The sequence below is a fragment of the Panthera pardus genome, unplaced genomic scaffold, assembly GCF_024362965.1.
Source record: "Panthera pardus isolate Hobbes unplaced genomic scaffold, ASM2436296v1 HiC_scaffold_8, whole genome shotgun sequence".
NCBI classification, from domain to species: domain Eukaryota; kingdom Metazoa; phylum Chordata; class Mammalia; order Carnivora; family Felidae; genus Panthera; species Panthera pardus.
In genome coordinates, this window is record NW_026527013.1 from 70,496,749 (window position 1) to 70,523,078 (window position 26,330).

General features: G+C 40.1%; 1 protein-coding gene across 1 annotated transcript in view; it reads right to left on the reverse strand.

Moving 5' to 3' along the window:
• Positions 1 to 17,185: 17,185 nt before the first annotated feature.
• The window catches only part of HECW1 (HECT, C2 and WW domain containing E3 ubiquitin protein ligase 1), a 417,448-nt gene continuing 408,303 nt past the window's right edge, over positions 17,186 to 26,330 (reverse strand). The window contains 1 exon segment of the mRNA XM_019451074.2: positions 17,186 to 17,552. Coding sequence (XP_019306619.1) covers positions 17,441 to 17,552 — 112 coding nt within the window. The 3' untranslated portion in view covers positions 17,186 to 17,440.

Genomic DNA, 26,330 nt, shown 5'->3' on the forward strand with positions numbered 1-26,330 from the left:
GATGGGTGAAATAGGTGATAGGGATTAAGGAGGGCATTTGTGATGAGCACCAGGTGATGTATGGAAATGTTGACTCATATTGTAAACCTGAAACTAATATCATACTGTATGTTAACTAACTGGAATTTAAATAAAAACTTAAAAAAAAAGAAACTTAAATAGGCCCCAAATATTCTAGATTATTAAATGTAATAAAACAAGACTATAAAGTCTAGAAAGAGTATGTAACAATTAGCTGATTTCTAAAGGAGAAATAATTTATAAACAGTAAAGTAGTGGGGACAAAACTCACAGGAAAACATTTGGCTACCAAAAACTTAAAAATTCTTGCATATCAAAAAATGTTATATATAAAATTAAAAGCAGACCAACTACAGAAACATTTGTATCAAACATTATAGACAAAAATCATAGTAAATTTATAAAGAACATATAAATCACTAAGAGGTATGCTAAAACTATATTAGAAGGAGGTCCAAAAAAAGACATTAAAAATTTTTTTTAAATGTTTTTTTATTTTTGAGAAAGAGAGACAGAGACAGAGACAGAGCATGAGCGGGAGAAGGGCAGAAAGAGAGGGAGACAGAATCTGAAGCAGGATCCAGGCTCTGAGCTGTCAGCACGGAGCCAAATGTGGGGCTCAAACTCACAACCCGTGATATCATGACCTGAACTGAAGTCAGACACTGACTGAATGAGCCACCCAGGCATCCATTAAAAAAAAAAAAAAAAAAAAAAAAGAAGAAGATATTTTAAAAGGACAGATATAATAAATCCATATTAATGGTCAAATTTACCAGGAATCAAAGAAATATAAATTAGCCAATGAGGTTCCACTTTTGACAGTAAAATTAGCAAAGATTTTTAGTGCTATTCAATTCCCGTCATCAGTGGTAATGGAGGAAAAGACCAGAAGGATAAAAACACAGGTGCTTTTTATTTCCTTGTTTGATTCTATGTGTATTTTACCGCACGTTTCCAACAACTCTGATTATTACTTTCTTTTTTTTTTTTTAATGTTTATTTATTTTTGAGACAGAGAGAGGCAGAGCATGAACGGGGGAGGGTCAGAGAGAGGGAGACACAGAAACTGAAACAGGCTCCAGGCTCTGAGCTGTCAGCACAGAGCTCGATGCGGGGCTCAAACTCACAGACCAGGAGATCATGACCTGAGCTGAAGTCGGCCGCCTAACCGACTGAGCCACCCAGGCGCCCCTCTGATTATTACTTTCTATAGGGCACCTTACCTGATTCTATCAGACTGAGATAGAATGTGGCCTGTCTGCTTGCATATCATCATGAGCTTATCTTTATCAAACTGCATTATAAATGCATAATTTTCTCTCTTCCTAGTTAGATAGGATGGAGACCATTTATTTCTGTACCCTCAGTGTATAACTGACACTCCATAAGTATCAATAAATGTGGTTGAACTGAATACAAAACACTCAGTTATCTTTCAATAAGGGAAAAATTAAATGAATTATGATATATTTAACGGATAGGCTATTATGCAACACTGTTCAAAGGGTTAATAATACTGAACTATACTTGCTTTGCAATTATAGCCATAAAGATGGTTCAATATTATTTCTATTATATATTATATTTTAAAAATGCACTGAAGAGAGAAGACACAGAATTATCATTCTGTGATTGTCTTTGAGTGAGGTGACTATTGTTGAGTAATTTTCGTTTGTTTTGTACTTCCTAAATGTCTTTCAACTATTATGTTACTTTTGTTATTGAACTAAATTTAAAGCTTTGTTTTTAAAATAAATATTCCATAGTGCAGCCATCCAGGCACAGACAATGGTTATTTTAAACACCACTCACCTCTACCCAGGTGCTCCCTATCTCTCCATTTATTGATGGGGGCTTAAGTCACAGCCTCTTTCTCCCAGTTCAATTCAAATGGAAGCTTGCCGGGGCGCCTGGGTGGCTCAGTTGGGTGAGCATCCGACTTCAGCTCAGGTCGTGATCTCATTGTGAGTTTAAGCCCCATGTCAGGCTCTGTGCTGACAGCTCAGAGCCTGGAGCCTGTTTCAGATTCTGTGTCTCCCTCTCTCTGACCCTCCCCTGTTCATGCTCTGTCTCTCTCTGTCTCAAAAACAAATAAACGTTAAAAAATTAAAAAAAAAAAAACCAAAAACAAATGGAAGCTTGCCATATGTCCAAACCTCTGTCATTTTTTAAATATCAGAGCACTGTTCTGGGAAATGATGTGCAAGTTACAGATCTAAGCTCTTTGAGGATAAGTATGCCTGTGAGACCGGCAGTTCAACTGAAAAACATAATTTCCTTTGATATCTGCTGTCAAAGAAAAAAGATTGATTTGTACTTCTCATTTGGGTGCCAAAATTAGCATTTAGGTCAAATGTAAGACTAGGCTCTAATCTGTCAGTGACTATTTCTCAGAATTCTGTTTAGAAAGGAGTAGCTTATGATGGCCATCTCTTTTTTTTTTTTTAATTTTTTTTAACGTTTATTTATTTTTGAGACAGAGAGAGACAGAGCGTGAATGGGGGAGGGTCAGAGAGAGGGAGACACAGAATCCGAAACAGGCTCCAGGCTCCGAGCTGTCAGCACAGAGCCTGACGCGGGGCTTGAACTCACGGACCGTGAGATCATGACCTGAGCCGAAGTCGGCCGCTCAACCGACTGAGCCACCCAGGCGCCCCTGCCATCTCTTTTTTCATTTTCTTTGCCATTTAGCATTTCTAAGCCAAGATGACATTTGAAAGAATGATAATTGTTCTATCAGAGTTATATATGATAAATCCTGTGAGGAGATTTGTTGTGAAACTAAAGAAAAATTCACAAATATTGAGGATTCAGGCTTGATAGCACCAGGATCTGAGAGAACATAAATGAAGCCGCTATACCATGTAATACAATAGCTGTTTGGTGAATGTTGTGGAATCCAGTGAAATGATCAGCTAATACTCTTTGATATGTTGATAAATGTGCAACTCAATTCCTAGATTACAACTTTCTATATAACTTTGAAGTGTTTATTGGCTAAGGAAATTAAATATCTTTTTTTAATGTTTTTTTTAAATTTTATTTTTAAGAGACAGAGAGAGGGAGAGAGAGAGAGAGCCAGAGAGAGAGAAAGAGAGAAAGAGAGAGAGAGAGAGTATGGGTGGGGGAAGGGCAGAGGGAGAGGGAGACACCGAATCAGAAGCAGGCTTCAGGCTCTGAGCTGTCAGCACAGAGCCCAATGGGGGGCTGGAACCCACGAACCATGAAATCATGACCTGAGCCGAAGTCGGCACTCAACTGACTGAGCCACCCAGGTGCCCCAGAAAATTAAATATCTTAATTCATGTAGAAGATATAATGAAAAGTATAAGAAATATTTTCATAAGTTGAATGAAATTCTTGCAATTCAGTGTTTTACAATGCAAATATTAAAATGAGAGCATGTCAGCTTATGAGAGAAAATGTGGATCCACTTCAGAATGGTTGAGAACATAATATAACTGGTATTTTATTGGCTATAATGTTTGGAGTTTGGGGGTTATTATTACGTAAAATACATAACAGATTTATGTAAATCTTTGAGTAAGAGGCAGAGGGCATCATCAAGACCGCCTAAACAGCAGCAGCTTAGGTGCCTAGAATCCCTCTCCTAAATCCTATTTAAATACTCATGGAGAGATGGACGTTGAAAAGGGCACTTGTTGGGATGAGCACTGGGTGTTGTATGGAAATCAATTTGACAATAAATTATATTAAATAAATAAATACTCATGAAGAGGATGAGGAAGAAATACCCTCATGAATTCTGAAAAATAAAAGAGAAATAAAATCAACCATAAAAATGACTCTACAAGAGAGACAAATCAAGAAATAGACTCTTATCTATAGAGAACAAATTGATGGCTACCAGAGGGGAGAGGGGCAGGGGTTGGGTTAAACAGATGATGAAGATTAAGGAGTGCACGTGTCATGAGGAGTACTGGGTGTGGTATGGAAGTGTTGAATCACTATACTGTATTCCTGAAACTAATGTAACGCTGTATGTTAATTACCTGGAATTATAATAAAAACTTAAAAAAAATACCCCCCCCATGACTTAGTTTCTACTATTTACAGTTCGATATCTGAAGGCACAACATTAAGAAAGATTAGTACATTTACTTACAAAATCCTTTCTGATGATATCTCCCAGGAAATGAAAGGAGAGGAAAGGTCAGCCTTCTTATGTTCTATGAAGACTGCAGACACAGACGTAATTGTTTTGTACTGGACTTTACTGACCTGATGCAGGAATGTTTAGGAATGTTTTAATTCCTAAATTCTGTCTCCTATGCAAGATAAGGTGGTTGAGGGGCACCTGGGTGACTCAGTCAGCTAAGGGTCCGACTTTGGCTCAGGTCATGATCTCACAGTTCGTGAGTTTGAACCCCATGTTGGGCTCTGTGCTGACCGCTCAGAGCCTGGAGCCTGCTTCAGATTCTGCGTCTCCCTCTCTCTCTGCCCCTTCCCCACACATGCTGTCCTTTTCTCTCAACAATAAATAAACATTTAAAAATTTTTTTAAAAGATAAGACTGTTCAGAAATGAAATTTATTAAATCCCTTGACTAAATGTATTTTAGGCACTGTTTTTTTAAGACTTCGCTTCAGGTACTTTCTTGAGGCCTCAAAATAACAGCATCTTGGTCTGTAGATTAAACATAATCTCAGTAAAAATCCCACTGGATTATTTTGTAGATATTGATTCTAAAATTCATATGGAGAGGGAAAAGACCTGGAATATCCAATACAATGTTGAAGGGAAAGAACAAAGCCAGAGGACTGACATAACCCAAATTCAAGACTTATCACAAAGCTACAGTAATCAAGACAATTGGTATTGATGACATCAGCAAAATGGTAGAATTACAGGTTCCCAAATCACATCTCCCACAGAAGCAAATATTTGATAGCTACCCACAGACAAAAGTGACTGTGAGAATTTTGGGATCTGGGAAGGAGGTTGTAACACTTCAGTGGAACCCAAGACTGAGGACAGCCACTTTGAGAAAGCAGGCTCATGCACCATTGGCAGGCCTGTTGACTATCATCTCAGCTGTGGAACAGAAGCAGCCCTGTCCTGGGTGGCTCAGTTCGTTAGCATCTGACTCTTGACTTGGGCTCAGGTCATGATCTCATGGTTCAGGAGACTGAGTCCCTCATCAAGCTCTGCACTGACAGTGCAGAACCTGCTTGGGATTCTCTCTCTTTCTGCCCCTGCCCTGCTTTCTCTCACTTTCTCCCTCAAAATAAATAAATGAACTAAAGAAGAAGAAGAAGAAGAAGAAGAAGAAGAAGAAGAAGAAGAAGAAGCAGCCACCTTGTCCCTCTGTGGACTTGGCTCAGTCTCTGCTTGTCCTTGGTTCTGCTACCAGCCCCTCCTACCAGGGGATGCAGGAGCCATGCCTGTCCATGCCCCTAGTAATAGGGCATGTTGACCTCAGACCCAACTACAGTCCCTGAAGTAGTCATGTGACCCAACTCTAGCTCCACTCCAGAGGATCTTGAGGTAGTTATACCTGCCTAGGAACCTGCTCAGGGACCCAGCAGTAGACAAGCCCATGGGCATCTCTGCTAAACAGGTCCACCAGCTTCAGATCCGTCTGTGCTCCTTGAAGCAGTCTTATGACCTTACTCCAGACCTGCTCTGTTGCAGTCCAGGGACAGTCCTGCATATGCAGGGACCAGCCCAGGAATCCAAAATGAGAATGCTTTAGGGACCTGGCAGAAGTTACACCTGTTTCGTGCTCCTGGTAACATACCTGCCAACCACAGACCTGACCATGGACCCACACCTTTTGTAATTGTTCCACAATGCTTTCATAGTCTGCTCTACTGTTTTATTTCCCAGTCTTTGTTTTCTTTGCTTTTCAGTCTCGAGGTTACAATTGAGATATCCTCAATTCTAGAGATTATTTCCCCATCTGTGTCCAGTCTACTAATAAGCCCATAAAAGGCATTCTTCATCTCTGTTGCACTGTGTTTGATCTCTAGCATTTCTTTTTGGCTCTGCCTTAGTATTTCCATCTCTCTGCTTACATTTCCCATCTGTTTTTGCATGTTGTCTATCCGTTAGACATGTAGCATATTGGTCGTGGTTGCTTCCCAGTCTAGTCATTCCAGCATCCCTGGCATTTCTGGTTCTGATGTTTGCTTGCTCTTTCCCTTCAAATTGTGTGTTCCATTTTGGTCTTTTGATAGGCATAATTTTTCTTGATAGTCAAACATGAGGTACTGCATTAAAAGAATTGCTGTACATAGGCCTTTAGTAATGTGGTGGTGTGATGTTGGGGAGGGAAGTGTTCTATAATCCATGATTAGGGCTCAGTCTTTCAGTGAGCCTGTGCCTCTGGACTGTGAGCTTCACAAATGTTTCCAAGTCAGTTCGCTTCTCTTTCCTTAGCTGGGAGAGTATGGAGTTGGGTATTTTCTCTTCTCCCAAGTGGAATTCTAGACTGGCTTGGAGTCTGTGGTATTTCCTTTTCCTGAAGTCAATTAGACTCTAATAACACCCCAGCAGGTTAAGATCTGATTAACTAGTTTCCTATGAGGACAGGCCTTGACAAGAACAAAGTGCTCTAGGGACACCTGGGTGGCTCAGTTAAGTGTCCAACTCTTGATCTTGGCTCAGGTCGATGAGTTCATGATTTGTGAGATTGAGCCCTGCATCAAGCTCTGCACTGACAGTGTGGAGCCTGCTTGGGATTCTCTCCTTCTCTCTCTGCTCCTCCCTCCCCACACACGTGTGTGTGTGCGCGCGCATGCGCGTGCACGCATGCTCACTCATGCACACGTTCTTGTTCTCTCTCTCTCAAAATAAATAAACTAAAAACAAACAAACAAACCAAAGCATGCAAAGTGCTCTGGGATGTTTCAGAATGGTTCCATTTGCCCTCTCCCCGCCAGAAGCTTGATGAGATTATTCTCTGATATCTACTGTGGGGACCTGTTAAATATCTGAAAGTAGCTGTCATAATATTGTGGAGGCTTCCCTGTGACTGGAGTTTTTGACTCTCAGATTTGTCCACATTGAACTTCCAGCAATTTGTCAATTACAGTTCAGGGTTTCCTACTTTGGCAAAGGTTCCTGCAGCAATTTCTGCTCAAGAATCTTTGCTTAGCTTTCTCTGTGTCTTTCCCTCTGTTATGGATCCAGGGAGAGTTGATTTTTGAGTCTGTTCAGGTTTTTATGTGTTGCTAGGACAGAGTGGAAGTTTATAAGCACCTTACATGCAGAACTGGAAACTGGAAGCCTCATTAGTTTTTGATACTCTGTAGAAAATTAATTCATTACTTTATTTAAGAAATATCCAGTGAATATTTTCTCATCCAGGAACTGCTGTTGGTACTGTAAGGGTAAAGCAAAAAATATCCCTGCTTTCCTGGAGTTTACATTATTATGGAGGTGATACAATAAAAAAAAAACCTGATATACAGGTGACCCTTGAACGACATGGGTTTGAACTATGTGGGTCCACTTATATGCGACTTTTTTTCAATAAATGCAGTATGGTGCAATTACTTGTATTTTATGATTTTCTGAAAAACATTTTCTTTTCTCTAGATTGCTTTATTGTAAGAGTACACATAACATACAAAATATGTGTCAATAGACTGTTTATATAATTGGTAAGGCTTTTGGTCTATAGAAGGCTATTAGTAGTTAAGTTTTGGGGGGTCAAGAGTTGGATTTTCAACTGCGTGGGGAGTCAGCATCTTAAGCTCAGTGTGGTTCAAGGGCCAACTGTATAACACAGTGTCAGGTACAAATGAGTAAGCAGGAATAGGGAAAAATATGAAGCAAGAATAGGACATAGGGAGGGACTGGAGGCAGTACTTCAGATACACTGGCCAGGAAACATCTCTGTGAGAAGGTGACAAATAGGGAGAGACCTAAGTAAAGACAGGAAGAGAATCTTGTGGACATGCAGAAAAGCATCTCAGGCAGAGCAAATCATGACTGCAAATGCTTTCAGGTGAAAAACGTGTTGGGGGGTGTGGCTAGGAGAGTGAGGTAAGAGATAAGAGAGGTAGCAGCAGATCGTGTAGGGATTTATAAACTGATGGAAAATCATTGGAGGGCTTAAACTGAAGAATGACATGATTTAACACATGTTTTATAATGATTATTTGGCTACGGTGTGGAGGATAGGGTGTAGCATTGTGAACTGGATGTGGGAGGGCTGGCTAGGAGGCTATGACAATCATACAGATGAGAAATTACTATGGCTCAGACCAGGGATGTGGCAGGGGGATTGATGAAAAGCAGTGGAATTCTGTCAAGCTAGGTTCAACAGGAATTGTTGGTGGATTCCATGAAGGGTTTCTCCGAGTTTCTCTGCAGTTTCTCTGAGTCTTGAGTCAGGAATATGTGCAGCTCAATGATGAAAAAAACCATCACTTTTGGCAGGTCACCAACCTGAAGAGGCTTCTAGTTTGTTCTCATGGGTTTCAGTTTATCTTAGTTCTTTGTTCTAGTTCACCCCTGCTTTATGTCTGACTTTTCTTCCTGATTCAGGCCAACCAGCAGCTGCAAAGCTTCCACAGATTTATTCACCAGCTCCCACAACTATGTAAGGTCTATTTTTATAATAAATTCCTTATTCTGAATCATTCGGAGTAACTATACTTTCCTGATCAAAACCCTGACTAATCAAATATGATATGTTTATTAGCCCACTGAATAGAGATGTTCATTGACCAGTTGAACATGTAAGTGTAAGAGATGTTTTAGCTGTTTCCACGAGTTAGGGATGCTTCATGCTTTGTTACTATCCTGTGGTAAACATTTTTTTTTTTTTTAAGTTTGGTTTTAATTATGTCGTATTGTGGTCAGAGAATGTGGGGCTTTTTTTTTTTTTTTAATATTTCTTGTGCTTGGGAAGAATGCATATTCTCCGTTTGTTGAATCGTATGGGTATTTACACAATAAGTGAACATAGATATCCATAGAACCCTTAATAACTCTTAATAACCAAGATAATACAATTTTAGGTGAATATTGATGGGGACTAAGAAGGTCATTACATATTTGTGAAATAAACAAGACATAACAATCATTACTTATATACATGTAATACATAGTCTCAAAATATATGAAGCTTAGTGAACTACAAATTCAAGGAGTTTTGATTTATAAATTACACAAATTAAACAAATTAATAACAAAAATTAACAAACCAAGTCATATTTATGTATATGTGTGTTGCTATGCCAATGAAGCAAATTGTATTTCCTGTAACAAAATGAAATTTAAATACCATTTATTAAGCTACACATCTACTTTTTGAAAGTCGAAGGTCAGCACTCTAAGGGTAGAAGTTCAGCATTTGTATGTTCTTACCTCAACCTGATAGTTGAATTTATAAGATAAAAACCAACTGAGGAATATTTGTTTTTACCATGCAATTCTGATAAAATTACATTTTATAAACACATCCATATGAAAAATACAGATTCACTTATTTTAGAAGCTACATCTTCCAAGTGCTGTGAGCTGTCATATACATTTTCATACAAGTTAAATACTTAAAGAATTCAAGTGGCTTGTTCCAGACCAAAAAAAAAAGAAAAAAAGAAAAAAAAATAAAAAGGAAAGAAGCACAGTGTTGTCCTTGTCAAGCTTGCCTTTCTAGGTTTATAATCTTCTCTTTCTGATTTATGTATTCTATTACTTCCTTGTCCATTTGAACATTTCAAAGTACTTATTTTATGCCTCTTTTAGATTGTAATATTTCAAATTCCTCCTGTTCCTTCTATCTGTGGATTCTCTTTCTGGGCAGTGGAGTTCCTAGAAAATATTATTTTCTAATATTTTTGTTGATGAGCTCATATAAAGATGTCAATTGTCTTCTCTCTTCAGTATCATTATTAATTTAAATTAAAGAATGGCTACTGTGCCTAGTGTGGATGCATTTATAACATTAAACTCAACTTCCAGTGCTTGGTTTCAAAAGTTACCCCAGAGAGGAAGAGATGACTCCCGGTCTTTGAATCCATTATATACTTCCACAAAAATGATGTGTAACAATCACAAAATATCACTGACATATAACCATAAACTTTCATTTCATGTTTCTGGGGTCAGCTGCAATTTGGCTTAAGTGGCTTTCATAATCTTGGCTGCATTTACTCAAATACCTGGGGGTCAACTGGCTGTTGATTGATTTAGCCTGGTCTCAGCAGCGTTCCCCATGTGTTTATCCTCCTCTTATACCACACATGTACTCCCCATGACAGTAGAGCATCAGGAGAGAGGTCAAGCTCAATTGTGCAAGTAATTTACATGCCTCTGTGCTTGACTCCCAGTAGGAGGTGACTGCACAGTTACAGGTAAAGGGTATGGTTATAGAGAGGGATGAAGAATTGAGGCCATTTTATGCGAGCTATCACAATCTTAGAAAAGAGACATTCTCTATTGTCATTTATTTTTTCCTGCTAAAATAATAAGCTTAAAAGAAGAGTAGCTCTTTTTATAAAGGACAAATATAAAAGTCTGGATGTGATAAAACTCATGACCCAATTTTTATTACATTTAAAAAAGTCATGAGGATTACGTAATTATAGAGGAAAAAGAAAACTATGTGAAGTACTTTTTGGAATAAAATGGAAAGAAATACAAATTCTTGGGCACACATAAGATGATTAATCTCAACAAGTTTTGACACTAACTCACTCAGAGGTTCCAGACATTAAAATAAATCTCTTTGTAGCTGTAATCCCCCAGCTGTTTAAGATATGAAGGTGCTTAGGCTGATTCAGTCACTTCTAATCCTTTCTCTGTTTACTGTCATTCCTGTCTGCCTTTCCTCTCCGGTGGAGCCAATGGCTCCTGTTTTCTCTTCCCCGTAGCATTTTGTTTATTTATTATTATTTTTTTAATGACATCATATCTTACTTGGGAGTTGGGGTAGGGTTGGGTGCGAGGGACTATTCATATCAAAAACAAGGGCCAAATCTCACATGAAGCAGAAGAATGCACTGCATATTGCTAGACCAGAACTCACTGAGGGCAAAGACTGCTATTTCCCCCCTGTACCTAGCACAGGACACAGCATGTAATAAGTATTCAAGGAAGATAGTGTGGGGTGATGCTTGAGTGTTTGGGCTCTGGAGCCTGGCTTTCTCCTTCAATCTTGCCTATACCATTTATTTTGGACAAATGAATTAACTTCTCTATGTTTCAGGGTTTTTTTTCAGCTTAAGATAGGGTTATAAGTTATTTCATAGGGTGATACATGAAAAGCACAAATTAGGTTTTTCTTAAGTAGTGAAAAAATTTATTGTGATCACAGTCATCTTCATTAATCCAGTGATTAAACTGACACCACAATATTAATTATTGATTTACTATATTAAACTATTTTAAAAAGCAGTAAACTTATACGCAATGATTTTTATTCCTTCTGTGATTAGTATTAGAGCAATTAGAGAGCCTAGTGAATAGTGTTGCTGTAAGTATGTTAGCTTTTATTATTATTACAATTACTGTTGGGGCTGATGACAGCTATTAATGTGGCAGGAAAGAGGATAGTATGGACTGGATTGTGTCCCCCATAGAAAATATGAGCACCTCAGAATGTGACCTTATTTGAAATTAGGGTCTTTACAGAGGTAATCAGGTTAAAATGAGGTCATAGGACAGGCCCTAATCCAATATGACTGCTGTCCTTATAAAAAGAAGAGATTTGGATGCACACACAGAGAACGTCACATGAAGATGAAGGCTGAGGTCTCCAAGCCAAGGAAGGACAAATGTTGCCAGCAAATTCCTGGAAGCTAGGAGAGAGGGATGAAACATATTTTCTCAGAGGGAATCAATCCCACCATCACCTTGGTCTTGGACTTCTACCCTTGTTTAAACTACCCAGTGTGTGGTCCTGTGTTGTAGCCACCCCAGCAAACTCATTCAGAGGGGCTATAGCCATAAGCAGCCTGCGTCCTTCTCTGGTGAGTACACATTGATTCCTGGCATTCCTTATGGTATGCCAGATACATTTCAGCTTCCATCTCTCCCACCTTCCTGGCAAATTTATTTTTCTTTCTTTCTTTCTTTCTTTCTTTCTTTCTTTCTTTCTTTCTTTCCTTTTCTCTTGAGAGAGGGAGCACCAGTGGGGAAGAGGGAGAGAAAGAGAGAGAATCTTAAGCAGACTCCACACCCAGACTGACAAGGGGCTCGATCCCACGACCCTGGGATCATGATCTGAGCTGAATTCAAGAGTCAGCACTCAACCGACTAAGCCACCAAGGTGCCCCCTTTCTAGTCAATTTCTTAATGGTTCTGCCAGGTCTAGGAGCTCAGGACCCCAAAGGATATTTTGAGGGCATACCTTTAACCCTCAAGATAATGCTTCTGGCCTTGAGCAAATCATCTCTCCTGGTCTCAGGTTCTTTATCTCCAAGATGAAACTCTTCAGGCAAAAGCGTCTAAGTGTCTCTCTCCCGCTAAAAATGTGATGATTCCTGCAGCAGTGATAAAGGTTAGCCTGACCTTCCATAACTCTCTTCATTTATTCTGTTAGAGAACCAGCCTCTATAAACATACTTAAACTTCATCTAACTTCATCTGGAATATAAACTATATGTGCTTTTTTTTTTTTTTTTTTTTTTTTTTTTACAGCTGTCAGCATAGCATATTGGAAAAACATGGCCATAGAAATCAGGAGATCTGAAATCTAATCTTGATCTCAGAATAATTACCAGATTAAAATATAAAATAATATCATTTACTGTCTATAAATTATGGTTCAGGCTAATTTTTTTCTTATGCCTTAAGAGAAAAATCATTTTCAGTTAGAATGAATGAAAGTAAACCCAGCATGTGCATGAAATGAAATATTGAGACTTCTTAGATTTTTCCCTTTCTCAGTCCTACCTGCACTCTTTTTTAAAATTAAAAAAAAATATATTTATTTATTTGAGAGAGAGAGACAGAGAGAAAGAGAGGAGGAGAAGAGACAGAGGGAGACACAGAATCTGAAGCAGGCTCCAGGCTGTGAGCACAGAGCCCAACGCAGGGCTCGAACCCACGAACCGTGAAATCATGACCTAAGCCGAAGTCGAACACTTAACTGACTGAGCCACCCAGGTGCCCCATATCTGCACTTTCTAATAATGTTTTTCTTTTTTTCCCTCAAAGAATAAATCAGCTTCTGACTGCCCAGTGACAGCCACATGGCTTGTCTTTTAGAAGTTGGAAAGGAAGTAATACCACTGCAATTTGGGAGTAATGATATGTGTCATTGGACACAACATTTTGGCCTGGTGCTAAACCTTTTCCTAGGGTCACACTTGGTATTAGGCTGTGTCCTGAAGTCTTTGAGAAGCATCTCAACATGTAATTCAATAAGCCAGTGTATGCGTGGTTCAACATAAAGGACACTCACAAAGGAAGCCCACGTGGCTTGTGTGCAGTTCTAATAGGCTTACACAAGGAACTTGTTACAAAAGCCGTTCCTTTATTCATGGGTTTTTGAACACAGACTACGCTTTTTTGATAAATAATTTTTCCAGGGATTGTTCTTCATAGCACTGGTAGCCTTCCATGTTGTTTTATTGCTTATATCCAATGAGAACATAGGCATAATACAAATTGTTATGCATTATCTTGGCTTTTGTTTGGAAGAAGGAACACACACAATGCCATACCAAAGTGAGTTTATTGACATTCCTTGAAGGTGGTATGATGGAAGAGAAAGCTCTGCCTGAGTATCACGTGACATTTCTCTTGCTGATGTAAGCAAAATCAGCCCAGTAATGTGGACTTCTCCTGCTATTGACTAGAACAAAGACTTTTAACAAAATTGTTATAGACATTTCCTTAGATAAATTGGAAGCTGCAGGAAGTAGGCTAATGGAACAATATTTACTCTATACACTACCTCTAGGCACCTTTTTTTTTTCTACTAGAACAAAGGGACTACATGTCACTAACAGGAAAATAACACTTTCTCTTTTGGACCTCATGATGGCTAGAACATCCATCCCAGATTTTTATGATATAGTATTGCAGTAGATTTAATAATGAACACTGAAGTACATAATAATAATAATAATAAAGCACCACATTTGTTATGTAAAGTTCTAACTACTTTCATTTGAAAGTGTTTCATCTTGACTGGGAAATCATTTGCGGCAACTGAGAAATTTTTTGAACCCAAATTTTGGACACACAGTTTGACACATGGACTGACAATGCCATAGATGTAACATTAAAACTGTTCTGGAAAGTCTGGCTTATTGACTTGCCACACAAATATACTTACCATGAATGGACATGTGGTCATGGATTAAAAGAGAAAAAGATTTAGAAGCCTGCCAAAGAATCCCAGATCTCTTTTTCTTAATTTTCTCATGGCCCGCAAGAAACTGTGCTACAGCGGTGATGGGAAGGAAAAGTTCTCACAACCACTGCCAACTTCTCTCTACATAGGAAGTAACAGAGAACTCCTACCCTGAAGAGGCAATTTCTAATTTTAGGAGTATCATTTTCATGTGATAGAATAAAATGTCATATCCATAAAATTATTATGACACTTCATAGCATTTTAAAAGCATTTTTCTACTTGAAAGATAAATTTTCTCTTGCTTATTGTTCTTGTTTATCCTCTAGTTAAGGGTAATACACTCTTACCAAACTAACTCTAAAACGTTTTGTTTTAGGAGAATTGTGGTTTATAAGTAATTAATATAAAATGTCTCCATGGAGAAAATTCATACTTTTAATAAAAAAAAAAATTAGAAGTGGTAACAAACAGATCTGCCTTGCCCATTGAGTCACATGATTGGGGGAGGTTTACACCTCCAGCTGATGGAATTAATAGCATAATTATATATGTAATGAAAAATTATACATAATTTTCATGTATTCCAGCTTCACATGTTAGGGAATAATAACTAAAGAAACATGACTTGGGACATGGGGAAATCATAGAATCATTCCATAACAACTGTCTGTTCTCCTCTTCCCTTTGTTTACGATTCTGTGCAAGATTGTCATACAATCTGGGGCCCTGTCAAGCAAGATTTGCTTCCTTTCAGCTGACTTTGACATCAGTATTTCTTTTTGGAATTTTATACTTTTATCAAATACTGATCTTGTAATGAATGCTTCGTGGGACACATTTAGAGCCATGGCATCAGGGCAGGAGGGAGGAGGAACAGGAAGAAGGAAAAGTTAGTTGAAAATCCATTTATGCCCGAGATATCTATCTCTATATATTTTCTTGGATACCTTGTTCCTTCTGTGTATGGGTGGAATAGACATCAAGTAATCTAATTAATATATTAATTAGATGTTTGTGTAAATGTAAAGCTCCTCACGAGCAGGTTCCATCTTTTGAACATCTTCCTCCCTTGCCAATGCCTAACAAGAGAAATACTAAAAAGAGAATGGATGCTTGAATTAATGAGTGTTTACACATGTATAACACCAAGTTCTAAAAATGAAAGATGCTCCCTATACTAGATATGATGTTCAAAGAGTTAAAATGGTGAAATGATTTGTATTACTCTTATGCTCTGATTTTATAAATAACAGCTTCAATGGAATTCATAACTTTTCAGACACTGAAATATGTACTGAATTTTACAGATCCTTCAAATTTATATTATATAACTTACACATTCCATCTTACCTTGGCAAATAATAGAAGCTAAATTTCTGAACGTATTACTTCCTGATTGACAATAGATACACAGCAGCAAGGTGTGCTGGACATTATAAATAATTCCTACTAAAAGAAGTTTCATTTTGGAGGGCAGGAAATGCAATGTGCTGCCTGTACACAAACCCATACAAGGAGCAGGAGGCATGGCTTCCTGTGAAACTGACTTTGTCTTAAATGTCTCACATTTCTCCCTTGTTTGGTATATTGGAAACAAACGATGTGACGTTTCAACAGTGAGGCCCCTTTAGCTCTTCTTTTCCCAGTGAAGAAAAACACTTTCACTCACGACATATTTCAGACAACATGGATAACAAGTTTAGAAAAATAGAGATTCACCATTATGTTTGCACTTATTCCAAATGGAATCAAGAGGTTAGGCTGTCTTTGGAGCCTGCAACTGTTTTCTTGAAAACACTAAGTTTTCTGAGATACCTCTTTACTGAGTGCTAAAAGAAACTGGATCTCTATTCTGACAAATCAATGTGCCTCTGGGGGTGTTAGGTGTCTGCTCCTGGAGGATTGCTATGGATGAAGAAGGAGTATTATATTGCCCTTGACCCCGAACAAGCACCAGCACTCTCTGCAGCTTCTTGTTTAGTGTGGTCCCCATGGGACAATCAGATGTGAAGGAATTTGAACACCATCATAAAGAAAAGAAAAAAAAGAAAAAAGCATGAAAAAAACAGTATCAAAGTTAAAACAAAGTTTGTTTGCCAAGCAATAATTACCTGGCTTTAACAAAGTCATGAGATTATCTATACATTTTTTTCCTTTGTGAAGGAGAACTGTAGCTAGACCGAACAAAGCAAAACAGAACAAAACAGTACAGAACTCAGGTATTCAAACCAACCTAACATGGCCTTCTTCCCTCTCTCCTCTTTGCACCATCACATTCCACACAACACAATGTGGGGAGAAGCCTCGTCCTTTATGCTACATAATGAGATCTCCTTCGTGTGCACAAGTTTTCTGCTTCTTGTGTGGTAAGTGCTCATGAGGGGTGCACCCCTCCTAGACTTCTCTAAACTCAGGTTGAGCCACAATCCCCACAACCATTGAGATGCACCACATTGCATCAGCAGGAGGCGTTTTTCTTGCTTTTGTTTTTTGTTGGAAAGTGTAATATTTGCACCATATGCCTAGGCTCGTTCCAGCTAATGGGACTGATGCCACATATGAATCATGAGTTGAATGTATAAAAACTGCAGCTTTGTCACTGCTGTTTCTGGATGGATAGTATGCACAGGGAAAAGTAGAGTGGGAGCAAAAGAAAATGTTGATTGACTCCTAGACCTGGAGTTGCTCGTTAGAAATTATAAAAAATGGTGGCTCTGCTCAGAAGACATGGGCATAAAAAAGCTCGGAATGCTTAATGCTCAAATTTCCCTAAAATTATATAAATGGAAGTAAACTTTTATTACCATTTGGTCAAGTGTAGCATAACTTGCATTCATATTTCATTGTTAGTAATGGAGGTATGTGGAGATACACACAGACCTTGAGACAGCTGTTGTTTAATATTGCATACAGGCTAGCAGTTCATTGAGAGTAGAGGAGATAAGCCTGAAGGTAGGATCTCAGAAGAAGGCAGTTCTTCATGCACAGCTTTTGTCAATCCTGATTTGGTTTGAAAATGAAAATCATGGAATACCAAAATCAAAGGAGAGTTGATTCAGGGAAAGGGCAAGGGGATGATCCCAGAAAGGGTGATGTGATTGCCAGGAAAATGTCAGGTGAGTTTCCATTTCCTCATTCAAGTCCAAAGGTGCTGGTTTCTTCTACTGCTGTTAGCAGCTTTTCATATAACATGGAGTATGAGGGATAAGGTGGAAGATCCAGTCGGTTGAAGCATGTGTGTGCCCTGAATGGGGAGAAAAGATTGGTGAAGGTGTTTGTTTCAAGGTACAACTGGTCTGTATGTATCTGTATGTATCTGTGATCAATCTGAAGGTATGAAGCAAAAGGGAATAAAAAATGAGCACAACCAGGTTTTGGACCACCATATAAGATTGCAACTAAGAATGATGGCCTTCTAGGCATGAATAAACTAGTTGAGGGAGTAGAATAACTAGAAACATTTACAAGCAAACCACACTCATCAATCGACAATATCAGTTTTATTCTGCAGTTGAAATATGAATTGGATGTGATCAGTGAAGGAGGCAGAAACATCATTAGTACTACAGGATCATATTCCCAAGTCTCCTTGTCTAGCTCTGATTTCTGGGCCACAGTAAACCATGTGTATTGATGTAGAGATGCCACCGGATGCCCTGAAATTCTGAGATCCAATGCTCTATCAAGTCAGGTGTGCCCTGGAGACAGTGTGACTCTTCTGTTTCAGGGGGACACAGCTAACCTGACATCAGAGTGCGTCACTTCCAAGAACAGCTGAGCTTTTGGAATAGTCTTCCCTGGTTGCCTGGAGCATCCCTGTGCCCTGAGTTCTGCCTTATTTGTCATTCCTTCATTCATCCTATGGGCCCACGCACACCAGTATCTGGTCTAGATAACGAATGGCTTTCCCTGCCTTGCACTAATGCACGGACCAGGCCCAGGCCCCGTATTACCTACATAGGGCTCAGTGGTGAGCCCGAGAGGCCCAGGACACAGTTTCCCCTCGTGGAACTTCAAATAACCTGACTAATTTCTTCCTGTCAGATGTGCTTTGTTTTTATGGAATTGTTGGTTGAGGCCAAGGTCTATACCAAAGTAGGGAGAAAGGTGGATGGGTGCAGCTCAAGGTCAATTTAATGTCTTTTGCTTCCTAAAAGGTGTGTTGCAATGGTGTCTTGAGAAGCCAACCAGCACAGAAAAGGGCACATGAAAATGGAACGAACTAAACTAAACTAAACTAAACTAAACTAAAATAACAATAAACGAGAAGATAAAACATCACAAAACAAACATATACACAATAAGACTAAACAAAACTCTAAGCAAAGAGACCATTCCCCTTCATTTGAATTTCACTTGGGATACTGAATTCTTCTTTTAATTACAAGATCCTTAAGGAAGTTGTGTATTGTTTATACCTTTGTTTTCAGAGTTCCTGACCAGGCTGATGCAGTGCTCAGGGTATGAGAGAGATTATTTGGGTGATGGGGAGGTGGGAAGAGGGAAGAGGGAAGAGGGAAGAGGGAAGAGGGAAGTTGGGTTCTCCTGCACGGGAAGAATAGTGGGAGGATGCTGATGTTTTTGCCTCTCAGCATCCATTTCTCCTTCTCCTGGCCATAGCTCCCTCACTGTTCTTGGAAAACTAACCCCCGAACTCCTTGTGCCCCCACAAGCTCCAAGGGTGGGCACAGGATAGGAGTGTATCTGGCCTTAGGTCTTAAGGATTTACCTGGGAAGAAGCATAAAAATAGACCAAGATTAGCAGAGTCTCAGATTATGATTGAAGATTCAAACAGGCCTCTGTTGACCTCACAAGAGAATAATTAAAATATCTTACCTAAACTCATTTGAGTAAAAGTGGAAGAGCACTCAATGTAGGATGACAATTACAGCGACCCTTCTCTATGTTTAGAAAGATTAAAACAAAGACATGCTCCGGTTTCTGGCTAACCAAGTTAAGTAGGGTGGGAAAATCCCAAGTTTGCTTCTGAAACTAGCTGAACTAGTTAGGAGCAAGGTATGAGCAGCCATCATTGCCTTGGTTTTCTTCCTCTGGCCATTTTAACTGGCACTCATGAGTGGAAATGTTACGTCAAAGATCCCATATTTGCAAAATAGCTGGAACCAAATGAATTGTGTAGAAGATACTTTCTGGGAATAATCTGAAAGCATTAGCAAATAGCACCTCTTCAAGACCTAGCATGGCTACCCAGTTTCTTCGAGTTGGTTTTACTGCATTTATCACCAGCTTTGGTTGATTCTCTTAAGTAGACTGTAGTTTGTAATTGAGAATGAATGAACACAATCAAATCATGGTTTGATTCAGCATTCTTCTTCTTTTTTTTAATGTTTATTTATTTTTGAGAGAGAGACAGAGAGAGAGACAGAGCACGAGCAGGGGAGGGGCAGAGAGAAAGGGTGAGACAGAATCTGAAGCAGGTTCCAGCCTCTGAGCCATTCAGTGCAGAGCCCAATGTGGGGCTCGAACCCACGAACCATGAGATCATGATCTGAGGTGAAGTCAGACGCTTAACCGACTGAGCCACCCAGGTGCCCTTGATTCAGTATTCTTAAATGCTTGCAGTTCTCCAGGCATGGTTCTGACAGCATAGAACACCTGCTCATTCCCTCCCTAGGCTCTGGGCCCAGTGCTCCCATGTGCAGTAGGTGGCAGAGAAAGCACAAAACCAGGGGTTGGAAGACGTCTATTCTGATTACAGCCTAGCCACTTGCTAGCTTTATCACCTTGGGAAAGTCAGTTAATCTTTCTAAGTCTCAGTTTTCTCACTTGTAAAATGAGGGCAATAATATATGCTTTGTGTACCTCAGGGGGTTGTAGTGAGGACCAATGTTAGAATGCACATAAATGCCTTTTGTAATCTGTGAATATTTATTTATTTATTTATTTATTAACTTTTCCTTTCTTTTTTTTTTTTTTAGTTTTCTTTATTTTTTTAATTTAATTTTTTAATTTTTTTAAATTTACATCCAAATTAGTTAGCATATAGTGCAACAGTGATTTCAGGAGTATATTCCTTAGTGCCCCTTACCCATTTAGCCCATCCCCCCTCCCATAATCCCTCCAGCAACCCTCAGTTTGTTCTCCATATTTATGAGTCTCTTCTGTTTTGTCCCCCTCCCTGTTTTTATATTTTTGTTTCCCTTCCCTTATGTTCATCTGTTTTGTCTCTTAAAGTCCTCATATGAGTGAAGTCCTATGATTTTTGTCTTTCTCTGACTGACTAATCTTACTTAGCATAATACCCTCCAGTTCCATCCACATAGTTGCAAATGGCAAGATTTCATTCTTTTTGATTACCAAGTAATACTCCATTGTATATATATAACACATCTTCTTTATCCATTCATCCATCCATCGATGGACATTTGGGCTCTTTCCATACTTTGACTATTGCTGATAGTGCTGCTATAAACATGGGGGTGCATGTGTCCCTTCAAAACAGCACACCTGTATCCCTTGGATAAATGCCTAGTAGTGTAATTGCTGGGTCGTAGGGTAGTTCTATTTTTAGTTTTTTGAGGAACCTCCCTACTGTTTTCCAGAGTGGCTGCACCAGCTTGCATTCCCATGTGAATCATCATCTAAACATAAGATTCTCTTAATAATGCAACCACAACTGCAGTTATAATTTCCGGAACTGTGTCACACCTGTGGGTACTCAAAAGCCTCTTTCATATAAACCACTGGTAAATGAATCACCCACCCTGATCTCCCATTTGTGCAACTGATACTTTGGAACTCCACATGAATCTTTTCAATCATGCCAGGTCAATTTTCACTCTGTTGTTGTTAATCTAGGGTTCCAGCATTTTGAGATAATTCAGGATTTAGATTGTGCCAATCACTGTATTATTTGCCCTTATACTTTGTAACATCTACAGTGTCTCCTTGATTTTTTCCAAGTTGTTGATTAAAATGGTAACCAATGATAGCATGCTCCTCCCCAGAAGAGACCACTTTAAGGCTGGCCGAAAGCAAACAACACTACTAAAAGCAAACAAAGCAGCTCTCTGCTGCTGGTTGTTCAGCTAGTTGGGAGGCCAATTTTAGAAGTCCTGTCTCCCCTTCATGTCACTTTCTTCCACTGTCCAACCATAGCCTCCCTGTACATATGGTTCTTACTCTCAGGGGTGCCTGAGTGGTTCAGTCGGTTGAGTGTTCAACTTTGGCTCAAGTCACGATCTCATGATTTATGAGTTCAGGTCCGGCATCAGGCTCGCTGCTGTCAGTCTGTCAGCCTTTCAGCGCAGAGTCAGCTTTGGATCCTCTGTCCCCCTCTCGCTATCCCTCCCCCATTTATGATCTCAAAAAGAGAGAGAGAGAGAGAGAGAGAGAGAGAATAACAGATGGTTCTTACTCTCAGTACTACTAAACCTATTCTTTTTCAACTTGAACCTCTTGGTCCCCAAATCCAGAGGCCCATTCTCTGCCCACACCTCCTCAAGTTTTTTAAAAGCCTTTGATATCTTTTCTTCTTGAACATCTCTCTCCTCTTGCCTTCTCTATGGCTTCTCAGTGGCTGTCAGTTTCCCTTTCAAACTCCCAATTGCTCCCTCAAGCCTCCTTTGTAGCCTTATAGCCTACAGAGCAGGGTTTTTCACCTTGGCACGACTGACATTTTAAACTTGATAATTCTCCATTATGAGGGGCTGTCTTGTGCATCGCAGGTGTTTAGCAGCATCCTTAGCCTCTACACTAGATGCCACTAGCCCCTCCCCAACAACCAAAAATGTCTCCAGACATTGCCAAATGTCCCCTGGGGGGCAAAGTCATCTCTCCCATCCCTCTTGAGAGCCATCCCTATAGAGTAAGTCAATATCTACCTCAACCAGGCCTTCCCCTCCACCTGGGCTTGGGCTCAGTTTACATCTGCAGTGGAGCATGTTGTTAGAATTCTGTTTGCAACTTTTAGGCCAATCTGCCCATGACTCATAGTTCTGGAATCCCTGGTTCCCACTCCAAATGTAAACCCTTAAGTTCCCCTCCTCTCCTTTATTCCATCTCCATGCTGCCTTGTGATGTGTCTATTCAGACTAGCTTCCACGCTTTTCTTTGGAGCCTCTCCTCTGTTCCCTCCCCAGTCCTTGTTGTACAGTAAGGAAACTCTCCCACTCTCCCTTTCTGGACGTGGCCTACAAGTCTTAGTATCCTGTCTCAGTCCCCATGAGTAGAAATGGTCAATGGTCATCCTGCCACATTCTTTGATGTGAATGAGCACTTTGCTCACTCTCCACTACCAATTCTAGATCATTACTTTTGAGTCTTTGATAAAAAGTTTCTGTTCCTTTTACTCAGCTATAACAAAGGATGATATCTTGCCGTTTGTGACAACATGGATGGACCTTGAAGGTATTATGCTAAGCGAAACAGATCAGACAGAGAAAGAGAAATACCAAATGACTTCACTTACATGTGTAATGTTCAAAACAAAACAAAGCAAACAAACAAAAAGCAGAAACAGACTCATAAATACAGAGAACAAACTGATGGTTGCCGGGGGTGGGGTGGGGAGGGAGGTTGGGCAAAATAGGTGAAGGAGAGTGGGAGGTACAGAGTTCCAGTCACAGAATGAATAGGTCACAAGAATAAAAGGCACAACCCAGGGAACATAGTTAATGGCACTGTCATAGCATTGTATAGTGACAGATGGTAGTGACACTCATGGTGAGCACAGCATAACCAACAGACTTGTCCAATCACTATGTTGTACACCTGGAACTAATATAACATCTTGTAGCAACTATCCTTCAATTAAAATGAATAAATAAAAATAAAGGGAAACAATGTTTAAAAAATTCTATTTCTCTGAATCTTGTGCCACTTAGATTTTTTTCTATAATTACAGGTTTTATTTGGCATTTTATTTCAATCAAATAGGATAGATTAGAAGAGTGTACTACCTGCAGGTAATAAGGGTAAAGTATTGTTTTTTTTCTTAATTTTTTAAGTGTTTATTATATACTTTTAAAAGAGAAGGAGAGACACAGAATGAGCAGAGGAAGGCAGAGAGAGAGGGAGACACAGAATCTGAAGCAGGCTTCAGGCTCTGAGCTGTCAGCACAGAACCTGATGTGGGGCTTGAACTCATGAACAATGAAATCATGACCTGAGCCGTAGTCGGACGCTTGACCGACTGAGCCACTCAGGTGCCCCAGGGTAAAGTGTTGTTTTGAGGAACTTGTATTTCAGACAGACAGACCTGCACACACACACACACACACACACACACACACACAAACACACAGAAGTAGATACACATGTACTGGGTTGTGACGTTATGTAAAAGGTATTTCTTTCTGTGGCCTGTGATTAAAAAGTTTGCAAATCAGTGCTCTAGATATACCTTCCATACCTTCTGACCTTCCAGCTATAATTACATTTATTAAAATCTCTATCACTTTGCTTAAATCCTTCCCATTCTCAATACATTCTCAACAGACTGTGTAGCTTCTGAGTCCACATGGATGACCTGTTCAATGCCCTAACATGCTAGCTCCTTGACCTCAACCTTAGTCACTGTCCCACCTGTCTTACACCGAAGTTTATCAGGCACTGTAAAATTACATCCTAGAAACCATTATTCTCAAAGTCCTCTTTCCTAACCCTCCTATAGTTTTGGGGAGGCAAGGGCTTGGATTGATGTAAAGGTTTTATTTAGCTGGGCTATGATTCAGGTTTGGTTGCGTCAGTATTTGGCATTCTCATCTGGGCATCCAGTTGTCTGTAGAGGGGAGATCTGCAGACAAAGCAGCTCCAGACCACCTCTCCTCCCAGTGTGGGCAGTGTGCATTGAGCTCACATTCTCTGGGAAGTCCTGGGTCATCCTGTGTCTGCTTGACTCTCCTGCCAGCCTCTGGGCCCTTCCCTGCCCCAACTCATTGTAGATGTTGCTCCCGCCCACCTCAGGGCCTCCTGCCACCTGCCACGTCACCTGGCCAGGTCTTTCCAAACTACCATTCTTAGAAGTCAGAAGTTACTTCTTTCTCTTCACACATTGGTGACACTTTTTAGGTTCTTGGATCTTCAGAAAATGCACAAGGAAGACTAGTTAGGGGTTACTATCCAGGGGGTTATTTTCACCGTCCTCCCAGGAGCATCTCAGCCTTTGCTTCTTGGGGTCCTCCTGGTCCAGGATGAAGTCCCTGCCTCCCCAAAGAATCCTCTCTGGGGTTTGTGGAACAGCAGACTTTTTAGGGATGCCTTGGCCCCGATGTGAAGAGCCTGACGATAAGCCCAACATCCACCTCATAAGCTGTTTGTGTAGGTGAGTAGAATTAATGCACAATTCAAAGCTACTCAAAGCAAATACGTAATTAGACTCAATCTGTGATCCCCAAATGACAAAAGCAATTCCTATTTCCATTTCCTAAAGAACAAAACTGAGACTCCTCAGCAGGGGCTTCTCTCTGTGATTCACCAAACTATCTCTCTCAACCTTATTCCTTGTGAGTATCACTTAGGACATTCTGTCCTCCATGCTGGCCCAGCACTCCTTCCTGAACACATGCTGGCCACCTCCCACCCCCAGGCCTTGCTCAAGCTGCTGCTTCAGCCTAGAGTTCCCCTCCACCCATTCCTTGGCCCTCAATGCTCACCTAAATACCAGCTTCTTTGTGGCATCCCCTCCTACCAGCTCAGCTGGGATTATTAGGTCTGTGTTCTACATCCTCATAGCACCTTGTTTTTATCTTCCCTTCTCAGTGCCCCTTGGATTCCACCTTGTGTTGTAAGTTATTACTACTGGGCTGCCCTCTTTCCTAGACTATAAGACTACCTTCCTCTGGGAAGGTAGGTGGTTGTATCTTAGTCCCTCCTCGGGGCGGAGGCTATCATCAAATGGTGACTCAACACATTCTCCAAAATAAGAACAGAGTGTTTCCAAATAACCTTGTCTTTCAAATCTATCATTAAACTAGACAAATGGGAATTTTGCCTTTTTAGCATTATTTTCTTGCCAGATTTAATTCAGTAGGTTCAGCCATCAGCAGAACCATGCAAATGAGCCCTGAGGGGCTGCTGAGCAAGTGGGTGAAGCCAGGGCTGAAAATTGTGCCAAGGCTTTTTGGCTGTTATTAACCAGCTGGGCATGAGCTCTGTTTCCTGGGCCTCCTGATGCTCACTGGCATCAGGTGACTTGTCTTCAGGACATTAGAAGGTGTGGGAGATCTGGATGCAAATCATAGTTCAGTAAATCCTTCCATCGGGATTTAGCAATGGTATCTGGGAAGTCATGTGGAAATGGAGCTGAATGAAATGTGAATCTCCTTTTATAATTAGAAAGTATCATAGAAGAAAGTAATATGGATCAATCTTTTCTTTTGTTGTTGAGTAGGATTTATTACTGTAGTACCTATACAGAAGCATGTCTTTAGTGCTCTTTATTTCAGGGCAGGAAAAGGCTGCCCAGAGTGGATTATGAAGGACCCAGGAAGTGTAGGGATTAAAACTCACAGTGTAGGAAATTCATCAGTTAAACTGCCGGGATCTTTAGTGTCTCCTTTTTTGCATTTATCCCACAATAATCTCCTTGACAGCTTGCTATATAGAAGTCTCTCTAGAGGCCTGAGATACATATAGTCTTGTCCTCACATGGTTTAAAACACAGTAGGATAGGGGCACCTGGGTGGCTCGCTTGGTTAAGTGTCTGACTTCAGCTCAGGTCATGATCTTGCGGTTCGTGGGTTTGAGCCCCATGCTGAGCTCTGTGCTGACAGCTTGGAGCCTGCAGCCTGCTTCTGATTCCATGTCTCTCTCTCTGTCCTCCCCCACTTGCTCTCTGTTTCTCTGTCTCTCTCTCTCAAGAATAAATAAACATTAGGAAAACATAGTAGGAAAAATGTGCCACGTACATGCATAACTATCCTACAGAGTATCAAGTGACATGCTGGAGGAGTACAGATATGGCGTTGGAAGGGTCATTTTGGGCTTCCAGCCTCTCCTCCCACCCTCCCCAGGTGAGACCTTCCTCCTTAAATTAAACGGCTATGTACAGATTGGAAA